This window comes from Cebus imitator, unplaced genomic scaffold (assembly GCF_001604975.1).
Source record: "Cebus imitator isolate Cc_AM_T3 unplaced genomic scaffold, Cebus_imitator-1.0 Scaffold352, whole genome shotgun sequence".
Classification (NCBI taxonomy): domain Eukaryota; kingdom Metazoa; phylum Chordata; class Mammalia; order Primates; family Cebidae; genus Cebus; species Cebus imitator.
Window position 1 is genome coordinate 1242106 of NW_016107667.1, and position 13568 is coordinate 1255673.

A 13568-nucleotide genomic window follows, 5' to 3' on the forward strand; every position below is an offset into this window, starting at 1 on the left:
AAAAAAGCCAGGCGTGGTGGCTCACACCTGTAATCCCAGCACTTTGCCAGCCAAGGTGGGTGGATCATCTGAGGTTGAAAGTTTGAGACCAGCCTGGCCAACATGGGGGAACCCGGTCTCTACTAAAAATACAAAAATGAGCTGGGTGTGGTGGTGCACGCCTGTAATCCCAGCTACTCAGGAGGTTGAGGCAGGAGATTCATTTGAACTCGGGAGGCAGAGGTTGCAGTGAGCTGAGATGCCACTGCACTCCAGCCTGGGCGACAGAGTGAGACTCCATCTCAAATTTTTAAAAAGTACAAAAACAAGCCACATGTGGTAGCGCACGCCTGTAATCCCAGCTGCTAGGGAGGCTGAGACATGAGAATCACTTGAACCTGGGAGGCAGAGCTTGCACTGAGCCGAAATCATGCCACTGCACTCCAGCCTGGGTGACTGAGCGAGACACTATCTCAAAAAATAAAAAAAGCAAGTTGCACATTTTAATATCTGTTTGTTAAATTAAAAAGTTACCAGTTTGGACTCTGGATGCTATACACTCATGAGGATCACTTAGACACTAGACATAGTGCCAAGTGCTTTTCAGAAAAGTAAAGAAGTAGGTTGGGCAAAGGAAATTTACCTATTTTTGAGGATGATGGAGGGAACCTTGGGGAGGTAGTACTTTCTACCTGTGCTGATCAGTTTCAGGGCTTCTCCTGAGCCTACTGGATCTAGGAGAATTATTGACAGATTACTCAACCTCACATTTGAAGCTCTTAGTTTTATTTTGTCATACTACTACTCCACTTACATCATTAACTTGCCTGGGAGAGAGACAAACCATTAGTTGCTCTGTGTAGTTTTTTTTCTTTTTATGTTTTTCTGAGATAGGTCTCACTATGTTGCCCAGGCTGGACTCAAACTCCTGAGCTCAAGTGATCTTCTTCCTGTCTTGGCCTCCCAAGGTGTTGGGATGACAGGCGTGAGCTACCGTGTCTGGCTGTTTTTATGGTTTTGTTGTTGTTGTTGTTAGATATAGGGTTTTTTTATGTTGCCCAGGCTGGTCTCAAACTGCTGGCCTCAAGCTGTCCTCCTACCTTGGCCTCCCAAAGTGCTGGGATTGTTACAGGTGTGAGCTGCTGTGCCTTGACCTCTGTATAGTTTTTCAGAATAAGAGATCATATTCCTTAGCTGGATATGCAGGGTTACTCTAGTCTTTGTCCATTCTCATCTCTGGCCTTTTCTCCACTCCTTTAACTGCTCTGAATTTTAGTAATTCTTTTTCATTCTGTTCTTCCTAAACTTCAGTGAACATAAAATTGAAGGTGTTTATTAAAATGTAGATTTCTAATCCCAATCTTTAAACATTCTAGTTTATTACATTAAGTAGAGCTGTGAAAAATAACAGCATGCACTACAGGTAATTGTGCTGCTGGTTGTCTGTAGATCATGCTTAGAGAAACGTGGTTAAATGTATGATGCTGTTGCTATCCCTGACTGCGTGCGTGCTTTCTGTCTGGAATACTTATTCCATCTCTTTGACTTCCCTATTTTATGGGCTTGTTAAACTGCCGTTCTTTAAAACTTGCTTTAAATGTGACTGTTATGAAGGTTCCTGTGTGCATACCTCTGATGGCACTACTGTAATTACTATTATACTTGTTTCTTTGCCTGTAAGTCCATTTCTTAAGAAGGATCACTTTATTTTTTTATTTCCAGCATTTGGTACAGTATCTCACTGCCTGGTACTTACTGTGTGCTCAAATGTTTATTGATGGAAAGAAAACTGTATTATTGTAAGTTCCTTGAAGGTGGAGACAATGTCTCGTCTTTGTGTCTCTGATGGTAGCTAGTGAACATTAAGCTCTCAATATTTGTTTAATCAAACTGGTTTATATGTAGGTATTCTCCAAGGGTCTCTGTGAGATTTTTGCTGTTTTAAAAAATTTGCGATCTAATTTGGAGCTAGGAAAAAAATTTAAGTATATTTGGAATAATTCTGGATGACTACCATTTTATACCACATGCTGCCGTGAGATTTCAGTGCAGGTACTTGAATTTGTGTTAGATGTTTATGTTATTCAGATCACAGAGAGATAAAGTTTAATGTGATGTTTTTCTAAATCCAAACCTCCAAAGGAAAATCTTGCTCTGTCTATTACAGGGGTTTATATACTACTTACATGAATAAACACTATTCCTGAAGTCTGACTTTTCTATACTACTTTAAGATTCCACCAGCCATGTTTTTCTGTCTTTTTGCATATGCGTGGGGTATAACTTCTTCCATCATTACTGGGTTTTTCCTATATATTATTTGAAGTAAGTTACTTTTGCTAGGGTAATAGGTCCTGTCTCCTCTAGCAAAATTAGTGATTTATTTTAAACAGGCGCCATTGTGCCACTGGACTTGTACGTAGAACCACTCTATTGGAAGTTTGAATTGTTGTGAACTGAAGTTATAAAACAATTTTAAAGCAACTTCAGACTATTTGTAGTTGTATGTGAGCAAATTCTTAACAAATAAATAGTGTAACGTATCTGCATAAGGCATTATAGTTGAGAAAATGGATTTTCACATCCTTTATATCATTTGAACTTCATATTGCTGGGAAGAAGATAAAGCAAATATCTTTATTCCCGCTTTATAAACAAAAACCCTCAAGTTCAGAGAGGTGAATATGGCATTCTTTCTACTGGAGTAAATGCCCCATTAATTGTCATAAACGTTGGGAGAAAAAAACAATAGATGCATGATGGAAGATTGTTAGCAGCACACAAAAATATTACGTGAAAAGTGATTACAATACAGTAAATAAGTGCTTCACGAATCCTAAAATTATGGAGTTGGAGCAATCAAGAAAGGGATCTTTAAGAAATACTTGAAATAAGCCTTAAAAAATGTGTTGTAATTAAGGAGTGAGGGTTAAGAGATATTCTACAGATAGGGGCTTAGAAATGCCCAGGATGTCTTCGTGAATGGGAGGAAAGGTGATAGACTACTATTCTTGCTAGTACACAGTGTGTAGAGTTACTAAATGTAAGATAAAAAGCTTGGGGAACTTTTTTTTTTTTTTACTTTTCAGTATGGAAATGCAAATATATACATGACAGTATGTAAAACAGAATAGTAATCCCAGTTGGCCATTACTTCAGCAGTATTTAAAGTTTTGTCAATCTTGTTTCATCAATCTTTCAGTTTTTTTTTGTTTTCGTTTTGATACAGGGTCTCTGTCAGCCCAGGCTGGAGTGCAGTGGCATGATCATAGCTCACTGCATCCTTAACTTCCCTGTCTCAAATGATCCTTCTGCTTCAGCCTCCTGAGTAGCTGAAGCCTAGGACTATAGGTGTGAGCCACCATGCCCAGCTAGTATTTTCATTATTTGGTAGAGGTGGGATCTTGCTGTGTTGCCCAGACTGGTCATAAACTTCTGGTCTCAAGTGTTCCTCCCTTTTGGCCCCCAGAAGTTCTGTGATTATAAGCATGAGCCACTGCACCCAGCCTCTTAAGTATTTTAAAACAAATTCCCATTTCAACCATGTATTATTTCATGCATGTGTTATTCCCTGTATATCACTAATAGTTAAGGAGTTTTTTTTTCTGCTACAGTACTGTTCTCTCATATAACAAAATTAACATAAAATATCCAGTTCATCTTCAAATTTCCTTGTCTCAAAAATATCTTTTTGTAATTGATGTGTTCAAATTGAGATCTAAACAAAATTCACTTGAATCTCTCTTCATATTTAACAAACCCCCTCTTTTTAAATTTGTTTGCCTTTATGCCATAGACCTGTTGAGGAAACTGGAAAATTTGGCTTGTAGACGTTTTAACTTTCTGGAGTGGGCTGATTGCTTCCTTCTGGTATCATGTAATATTCTACTTCCCCCATATTTCTGATAAACTGGTATTTGGATTTAGAGATATAATTAGCTTCAAGTTCTGTTCTTTTTCTTTCCTTTCCTCTTTTTTTTTTTTCCTTTTCAGTATATTTTATAGGTGGGACTGCATACTTCCTATCACATAGCATTAGGAGAGGCAAATAAAGCTTGGTCATCTAACTCCTAATGATGATAATAATGATCAACAGATTCAGTTGTTGTCATCTTATCTACCTATCAACCTTTTACCTCAGAGTTTTAGCATCCATAGTTATTTGTTGCCTAGATCTATAACCTCTTAAGGATTGCAGTTTACTTATTTTTCTGATTTATTTATTCCTTCTGCATTTTTTAGCCGTTGGGGAATTTCTAAAAGAAGCAGTTAGCACCTAAGTATTGGCTTCTTCATTAACAAGAGAATATACTTACCATTTTAGTTTTAGAGCCAAGTCACATGTTAGAATCCCCTTTTATGCATTTCAGTTATTCTGCTTGCTGGCAACAGAATTCAGAGTTTTGAAAGTGTAACTTCATTTATAAATTATGATGTTTTTGACCCTACCTTACTGCTTATATTTTGGGAATAATTTCATTACCTGCTACTAGGTTGGTGCAAAAGTAAATGTAGTTTATTTTTGACCATTTTGAAAATTTTTGAACATTTTGAATTCTTGGAATATGAAATGAATATCTTTTGGGAAATTTCGCATGGATAAAGAGAAAATCTTTTGGATCCAGTGATTTTAGAACGTACATATACTTCCTGCTGACAGGTTAAAAAGAAAAAGCACATAGAAAGCGGTATATGAATGAGTGTAAACCACTATATAAGTTCTTCACTCTCTAACTGAAGAGTAAGATATCAAAGTTATGTAAGTGAAATCTCATTTTTCTGTAGGATGAACACTGCATTGTGGATTATGTTTTGATACATAATTATAGAAACACTTCTATAAATAATTGTGAAGTATAACACTTAGAAATTTAACACTTCTGTCCTTACGTTTGGGAAGAAGGAAAAAGACATTCATGCTTGTTTTGCTTTTGGACCTCAAACTGCAAAAGTTACGGCCGCAATTGCGTAGTTAAGATGGAAATTGCATTAATTTTTAGATGAGGAGAACATTAACAGAAATGTGTTCTGCTTGGAAGCAGTTGGATTCAATACTATCTATGCTTTCAGGCATCCACTTGGGATCTTGGTTGGAATATATTCCCTGTAGATAAGGGGGTACTACTGTACATGCATTAGACATGAAGATTTTAATAATTTTTAATTCTGCTTTCTTGCATTGCCAGCTTGTCAGTGCTGCAGCTTTAATTTGAATCATGAAATTATACAAAACATTTGTGACAGGTTTACATGCTTAAATTTATTTGCATTTGCACTTAAAGTTTTATTTTCTTCCTAACCGTTAGCTACTTCAAAATATCCAAGTTTGGTCCATACCTTTTAGTAACATATTTTACAGAGTTTGATCTAAATTTTTAAGGGTGAATCTTTATGCTCTGGTCACAGTTCCTACAGGTTGCTTTAATAATAGCATTGTAAATCATTGCTAAAATTTCATTTCTTCCTTCTATGTAATTTTTAAAGAATTTTCAAAAGTGTCACTGTTGTAATCAAGGGCAATTTGGTAGTATCCATCAGTTTTATGTACATTTACCCTTTTATTCAGCATTTGTACTTCCAGGAATTCATGTTATGGAAGTACTTCCATGTATGCAGAAAACATTAATGGATGTACGTTTGCAGTAATACTTTTAATGGTGAAAAATAGAAATAATGTCAGTATCTACCAGTAGGGGAAATTGTTAAATAAATTTATATTCATATAATGAAATAAGCAATTATTACCAAGAATCAAGTAGGTACTGTATGTTGACATTTAAAAATGGAAATAAAAGTTATGAATACATGGAGTATATTTTCAGATTTTAAAGTTATGGTACTGATTTAAAGCAAAAATTGTGTAGCTATACTGATACATAGAAAAGTTTAGGCAAGGATACATGGTGATATTAACATGGGAATGTTTGGGAGTTGGGTGGGAACATGGTCTTTCACTTCCTTATTACTGCTATTATTTAGATTTTTTATAATGAGCATGTATTAATTTTGAAATTAAACATTTAAAATAATGAATAAGTGAATTATTGATGTAATAGCATAGACATTAGCTGAATATTGGTTTTCTTTTCTTTTTTCTTTTTTTTTTTTTTTGACACAGAGACTTACTCTGTTACCCAGGCTGAAGTGCAGTGGTGCGATCTCTGCTTACTACAGCCTCTTGGCCCGGGTTCAAGTGATTCTTCTGCCTCTGCCTCCCAAGTAGCTGGGATTACGGGTGCCTGCTGTTGCGCCCAGCTAATTTTTGTATTTTTAGTAGAGACGGGGTTTCACCATGTTGGCCAGGCTGGTCTTAAACTCCTGACCTCGTGATCCAACACCTCGGCTTCCGAAAGTGCTGGGATTACAGGTGAATATTGGTTTTCAAAGTACGGTCATGTGCACATAACATTTCAGTCAACACCAGACCACATATACAATGGTGGTCATATAAAATTAGATTGGAGCTACTTTCTACAGGTGTACTATTTTTTATCTTTTATATTGCCTTTTTACTGTACATGTTTTTTTCTCTTTTTAGAGACAGAGTCTCATTGTGTTGCCCAGGCTGGAGTGCAGTGGGATGATCATAGCTCACTGTAACCTCCAACTTCTGGCCCCAGACAGTTCTCCCACCTCAGCCTCCCAAGTAGCTAGGACTACAGACTTGTGCCACCATGTTTGGCTAGTTTTTTTACTTTTAATTTTTGTAGAGATGGGGTCTTGGTATCTTGCCCAACCTACTCTTGAGCTCCAGGCTTTAAGTGACTCTCCTGTCTCAGACTCCCAAAGTGTTGAGATCATAGGCATGAGCCACCACACCCAGCCCCTATTTTCTATGTTTAGATATGTTTAGATATAGAATACTTAGCATTATATTACAATTACCTGCAGTATCAGTGCATAACATGCTATATAGGTTTGTAGCCTAGGAGCAATAGCTATGCCATTTAACCTAGGTGTGTAGTAGGCTATACTGCCTAGGTTTGTGTAAGGTACACGCTGTCATGTTCGCATTACGGCGAAATCCCCTAATGTTGTATTTCTCAGAATGTATTTCTGATGTTAAGCAAATCATGACTGTATTCAGAACATATTGGAGACGCTTTGCAATCTTCTTTAAAACCATTCAATAACCTCAGTTTGTATCTCCTCTTTTTGCTGATTCTGGCACACAGGCTCACAACAGCAGCCACTGAGAGCTAAATTGAGACTTTGTGAAGAGAGGACAGTATATTAAGAAGCAGTTGACTGTAAATATTGTTTTTTATGCTGCCAGTCTTATGACTAATCAGAATGTAACCAACAAAAATTGTAAAACCGAATACTAGTCCAAATAGTACTAAGTTCTAAGGGGAAGTTTTGAATAGGAGGTAGGATAAAGATTGTCATGAAAAAATTATGTCAAGTGATGTTACAGTATTGTAAAATAAAGGCACAGAAATAAATCATGTTATTGAGTATGTGCAAAGGAGAGATTAATTACAGTGTGAACTGACCTCAGATGTAGGTTTACAACCTCATTGATCAGTAGGAATTAATCAGGTAGAGCTCAGGAGGATTGGTATGAGTAAAGAAGTTAGGAAATTGATGTATGTAAAATGCTAGGCCAGAGAGTTTGTAAGTCAACAACAGTGGGCAAATTGTTGTGTCAGTAGTTGGTCAGTCTCCATCTAAGACCAGAATTGTTCATCTTACAGGCTGCTGTTTATGTTTTTTCAGTTATAAATCCTTGTTTATTGTGAAACTTTCTATTCCTTAAGTTTGCTGACATTTCCAAGACTCTGTTATGTTAATATCTGGTCACACTCAACACATGCATTTATTTTTGAACACTGAAATGCATACTTCAGATTCCACTTGAGGTCCATATAGATTCAGTGTATTGTAGTCTTGATTAAATTATTTCTGCTACTTCTTTGCACTCCTTTGCTTAGTTTTCTCAGTGTCATAAGGTTTACTAAATAATATTTGGCCTCTAGTAATTTTTTTTTAATGAGATAGCAAGAGAGAGAGCTATATTTGAACTTCGAGTGGGACATTTATTTTACTTAAACAGAAGTTTGGTTATGACACATAATCTAGATGGGATATAGCTTAACTACAGTGCATCACCCTGCTGTAAGTAGATACTGTATTTGTATAGCCAATATTTTAGTATAAGTACCTCACCGTTTTAATTAAATTGATTTAAAAAAATGAATGGAATTCTTTCTGATGCAACTTTTTTCCTCCAGACCAGAATCCGTAGAAGCTAGCCCTGTGGTAGTTGAGAAATCCAACAGTTATCCCCACCAGTTATATACCAGCAGCTCACATCATTCACACAGTTACATTGGTTTGCCCTATGCGGTAAGTGTTAAACATTTCTCTGAAAAATTATTTTTAAATTTAGAGATTGAAAGTAGATGTGTGGCCGGGCGCGGTGGCTCACGCCTGTAATCCAAGCACTTTGGAGGCCAAGGCGGGCGGATCACCTGAGGTTGGGAGTTCAAGACCAGCCTGACCAACATGGTGAAACCCCCTTTAAAAATAAAATAAATAAAAAATTAAAAAATCAAGAAAGTAGATATGTGTGGCATTATGCTTAAAACTGCATGTTTAAAAAGCATGGTTGTTTCATTCTATCAAAATAATTAGGTGTTTAATTTTTCATTAACCATTAAGGGATTAAAGTTCTGTAAATGTGAAGAGTTTCTCTTATTATTTTTCAATTTATGTTGTTAATAGTTTGATATTATATTTCTTTACTTCCTAAAAGAATGTAGATAAGGTTGTATTGTACTACCTACTATTATTTTTGAATTATATAGTACTTAATTTTTTGTTTTAATTTTTTAATTTTTAGTTTTTGAATTATATAGTAATTTATATAGTAGATTATATAGTTACCATTTATTGAGCACTTGTTATGTGTCAGATATATATTATTTAAGCATTAAATACAACTTCATGAGATGTAGTTTTCATCTCTTATTTCATAGGTGAGAAAATAAAAGCCTATCTACTAAATATTGCATAGCTAGTAAGAGGCAGTGTTTAAATTCAAACGTAATTACATAATGACACATTTGTGATACTATGGAGGTAGAATTATGAGAGATGTTTACTACTTGGGCCAGAATAAAAATTACCAAATTAATAAAACCTCTATATTATATACTTAATAGTGATACATATGTTTTGTCATTTTGTTATTCTTTAGACTCCGTATTTCTGAGATGTGTGTTTTTCTTTTCTTTCTTTTTTTTTTTTTAACACTTGTATTCTCACATCTTAACACCCTCTTTCATCTGGGAGGTGCAGCATTGCAAGGACTGTGAAGATACAATTTGGTAGGGAGGGAATGAAATTTGGAAGTCAAAGTGACCACTCCCACTTTGTAGATAGATATATTCCCTTACTACTGTGGTTTAATATCTGGCTTCATCAAGTCATTTTTTTAATAATCTTAAGGAAGGAATGAGCCAATCTCATACTTTTTCAGTACTGAAATTAAGGGTCAAATTTTATTTAAGTTGCTTGGTTCATATCATTGTTGAAATTAAATAATATTGTGCTATATTTGTGTTTAATTATTCAGGACCATAATTATGGTGCTCGCCCTCCACCAACACCTCCGGCTTCCCCTCCTCCATCAGTTCTCATTAGCAAAAATGAAGTAGGCATATTTACCACTCCTAATTTTGATGAAACTTCTAGTGCTACTACAATCAGCACATCTGAGGATGGAAGTTATGGTACTGATGTAACCAGGTGCATATGTGGTTTTACACATGATGATGGATACATGATCTGTTGTGACAAATGCAGGTAAAATATTTTACACTGTTATTTTATTTTTCTTGAATGCTAATAACCTTTGACTGGTAATGTTGGAAAAGATAAGTCACTTTCAAGGGAATTAATGAATACATATTTTAAGTGGGACTTGTACTATTTATGCAGTCCCAGAAAAAGCCCCCATGTGAAAAATGAGTTTACTAGAAGTCCCTGTTGTTAACCGAGTAATAGACAGTCAGTTCTGAACTTTATTCATGTAGGATCACATTTTTCTTTTCACTTAGTTCAGTAGTAGTACAAGTACATAAATATAGCGGTAGACAAGATAGAAATGAGAGAATCGAGTCCTTTGTATTTCCTTGGAATAATTGGTGCTTATATAGTCAACTGTGATTTTCCAGTTTGGGGGAATTAAACATTTTGATTGATGTTTGTTTGACCTGACTCTTTCACCTCCTTTTGACTTGAACCTTGCAGCACTCTGGAGTCTCCTTGAACCAGAACCACAGTCTCCCCTCCCCCAACCCTGGTTCAGCCACCAAGAAAGGCCTCCTCCCCTAGAGAAGGTGTGATTGGGACAGAAAGTGGGGTTTTGTTTAATTTTTTTTCCTGTATTTTTGTTTTGTTTTGTTTTGTTTAATGGGAGGGGGAAGGAATTGGGGAGGGTGAAGAGGGAACAGTAGGATTTCAGCCTGAAAGTTACTGAATTTATCCCCTGCGTAGGGTGGGAAGCAGAGAGTACTTAAGCAGTGTGTTGTGGAAGGGAAGAAAGTTTGGGAGCTTTACAGAATTTCCTGGCTCTGGTCATCATGGTGTAGCTTAATTATTTGATGTGATGCAGTATGGCTATATACCCGTATTTGAATGTGTGTATAAAAATGTACCCTAAAGCCAAATATTACTCTGTATTATTTGTAATATTATCCCCATCTATTAGATTAGGTGATTTGGAGTTGAATATTATTGATACAAACATGCAGTTAGGATTATGTTTCAAAAAGTTTGTTTACTCTTGCCAAAAAATGAGAAATTCAAAAGTTAAGTGGAATGTAAAATTTTACATTTTTATGGAAAGTTGTAATTAACACTTTGAGTTTAATAATAAAAACGTACTGTAGTACCTTTCCAAATGTAAAAAAAAAAATGCATTATATGACGCATTCTACCATGAATAATGACTTAAGTAAATATATCCAGGAGGTAAATTTTAAAACTAAAAAATAACTTCAGTGACATTTTGCTTTCCTCATAGTAGAAAATGTGAAATCATATTGGATCCAATCATATAAAAAAGCTTTCTCTTGGCTGATCTTGTCCAATGTGATAGATTACATACCACTTGGTATGTAATTTTTATTTTAATACATAATCGTAGCAGTGTTTTTCTTTTAACTGTAATGGTCTATATATATATATACAATTATCTCTATTAGAGAATAGTAAAATTGTCCTTAGGTTTGTATCCATCTACAAATTATTGAAGGACCAGTTCACGGTTTTTGGATTATTCAAGGTATTTGCCTCTCAGCTAGTTCTTTTTGTTATGAATCTCATATTTGTTACTCTGTTTTTCTGTTGCTCAGCCTGTAGTCTCCTGCAAGGCTCTATTCATATTTTGTTGCCTCATTGTTTTTACATGTTCCTACTACTTATACTCATCTCTTTGAAGTCTGACATACACAGCTCTGATTATTTATTCATTTTTTAGCTTTGTTTCTTCTGTTGTCTGCATGATATCATTACTTGCCCCACAAATTTAATTTGTTATTCTAACCCTTGTCATTTGTCCTACATTTCTTTTTGACTTCTTTTTTCGTGTTTGATATATGTTTCACATTCTGTCAGTTCTTGCCCCAACATTCTCAGTTGAAAAGTGAAGAATAACACAATAGCAGTTAATTTGGTACAGTAGTCCCTCCTTTCCCCTGGGATATATGTTCCAAGACCCGCAGTAGATGCCTGAAACTGCAGAGAATGCTAAACCCTATGGTACTGTTTTTTCCTACATATAAATACATATGATAAAGTTTAATTTATAAAGTAGGTGCAATAAGAGTTTAACAACAATTATAACAGCATACTGTAATAGAAGTAAATGTGGTTGGCCTGGTGCGGTCGCTCAAGCCTATAATCCCAGCACTTTGGGAGGCCGAGGCAGGCGGATCACAAAGTCAAGAGATGGAAACCATCCTGGCCAATATGGTGAAACCCCCTCTCTACTAAAAATTAAAAAAAAAAAAAATTAGCTGTATGTGGTGGCGTGCGCCTGTAGTCCCAACTACCCAGAAGGCTAAGGCAGGAGAATTGCCTGAACCCGGGAGGCGGAGGTTGCAGTGAGCCGAGACCGAGCCACTGCACTACTGCCTGGCGCCTGGCGACAGAGCAAGACTCTGTCTCCAAAAAAAAAAAAAAGTAAATGTGGTCTTTGTCTCTCTCCCCTCCCCCTTCCTGAAAATATCTTAATATTTTCAGACCGTGATTGAACACAGGTGAATGAAACCACAAAAAGCAAACCATGGGTAAGGGGGAAGCTGCTGTAGTTATATATTAGAAGTAGCTTATTCTTACGTAAAGAATAGCTAAGATTGTTTTTGGAAGCAGGCATATATATCAACTTTAGACCAATTAGTCTTGGCAGTAAAATACAATAATAACAAATTGAGAAATTTGCCTCAAACTGGTCCATGTATTCCAGTAAAAGTAATTAGGTTTAATCTCTGTCCTCATAGAATGCCTCTTATATTCTTTAACTTATTTTTCTTTGACATTATTTTGGTTCTGTCCTCCTTTAACTCAAGTGTGGAATGTTGGAAACGCCTTTTTAGTTGATCTTTCTAGTTTCTTCTTTGAATAATTACTGCATGCCACCAAAGCACCTCTGATTGTTACCTGTTGAAAGAGGAAATCTACACACACCTGCACATTTCAATTCCTAAATAATCTGACCGTACTTCACTAAATCCGATTTTAACAACCTTCTATTCCTCAAAATGAATATTTCTTTTCACATATGTTGAGCACCTTGTGGCCATCCTCTCTTCGTATTTGATAAATGATATTTGATAAATGTTGCTACACTGATACCTTTTCTTACTGTTTCCCAAATGAGATTCAGTTCAAGTTCATTATTCTCCAAGGTGCTTTTCTCATTAACTACAAGTAGTGTGGGCATCTCTACTTTGTGATTTCTAATAATATTTGTAGAATAAATTATATATTTTATATTTTAAAATTGTATTTGCTTTAAAAATTTATATATCCTATGTTTGTCCTCTTGCTTTTGCATCTCAAAATTTTATCTCCTTGAAGACACATTTCTATGAATTTCTCAGAGTACCTTGTAAGAGTACTAAGCTCAAAGTAGGTGCTTATTAAATGATAGTTAAATGGAATATCAAATCTTAATTTAAGGATGATTTTAATAATATTACATATGTTCTACTTCCTTTTTAAGCGTTTGGCAACATATTGACTGCATGGGGATTGATAGGCAGCATATTCCAGATACATACCTGTGTGAACGTTGTCAGCCTAGGTAAGTTGCACATATCTGATAACATTACCAGTAATTTTACTAATGTAATACTAGTTAACAAAAACTCCTTTATGAATTTGGGCTTAAAGAATTAATAAGTCACAGCCGGACATGGTTGCTCTTGCCTGTAGTGCCAACTACTTGGACGGCTGAGGCAGGAGAATTGCTTTGGCACAGGAGTTCAAGGCTGCAGTAAGCTTTGATTGTGCCACTGCACTCCAGCCTGGGTGACAGTGACAGAGCAAAACCCAGGCCCTTTTTTTTTTTTTTTTTT

General features: G+C 35.7%; 1 protein-coding gene across 8 annotated transcripts in view; it reads left to right on the plus strand.

Annotated features, from left to right (window-relative positions):
• Positions 1-13568, plus strand: part of KMT2E (lysine methyltransferase 2E (inactive)) — a 100435-nt gene that overhangs the window by 42539 nt on the left and 44328 nt on the right. For 7 of the 8 annotated variants that reach the window (XR_001818444.2, XM_017506245.1, XM_017506250.1 and 4 more), the window contains 3 exons: positions 8214-8328; positions 9560-9789; positions 13214-13294. Coding sequence is in view for 7 of the 8 variants with exons in the window: in XM_017506245.1 (XP_017361734.1) it covers positions 8214-8328; positions 9560-9789; positions 13214-13294 (426 nt within the window). In the remaining variant the exon portion in view is untranslated. Of the gene's footprint in view, positions 1-8213; positions 8329-9559; positions 9790-10236; positions 10326-13213; positions 13295-13568 lie in introns of those variants that run through there. The other variant, XM_017506251.1, reaches the window with a different exon arrangement.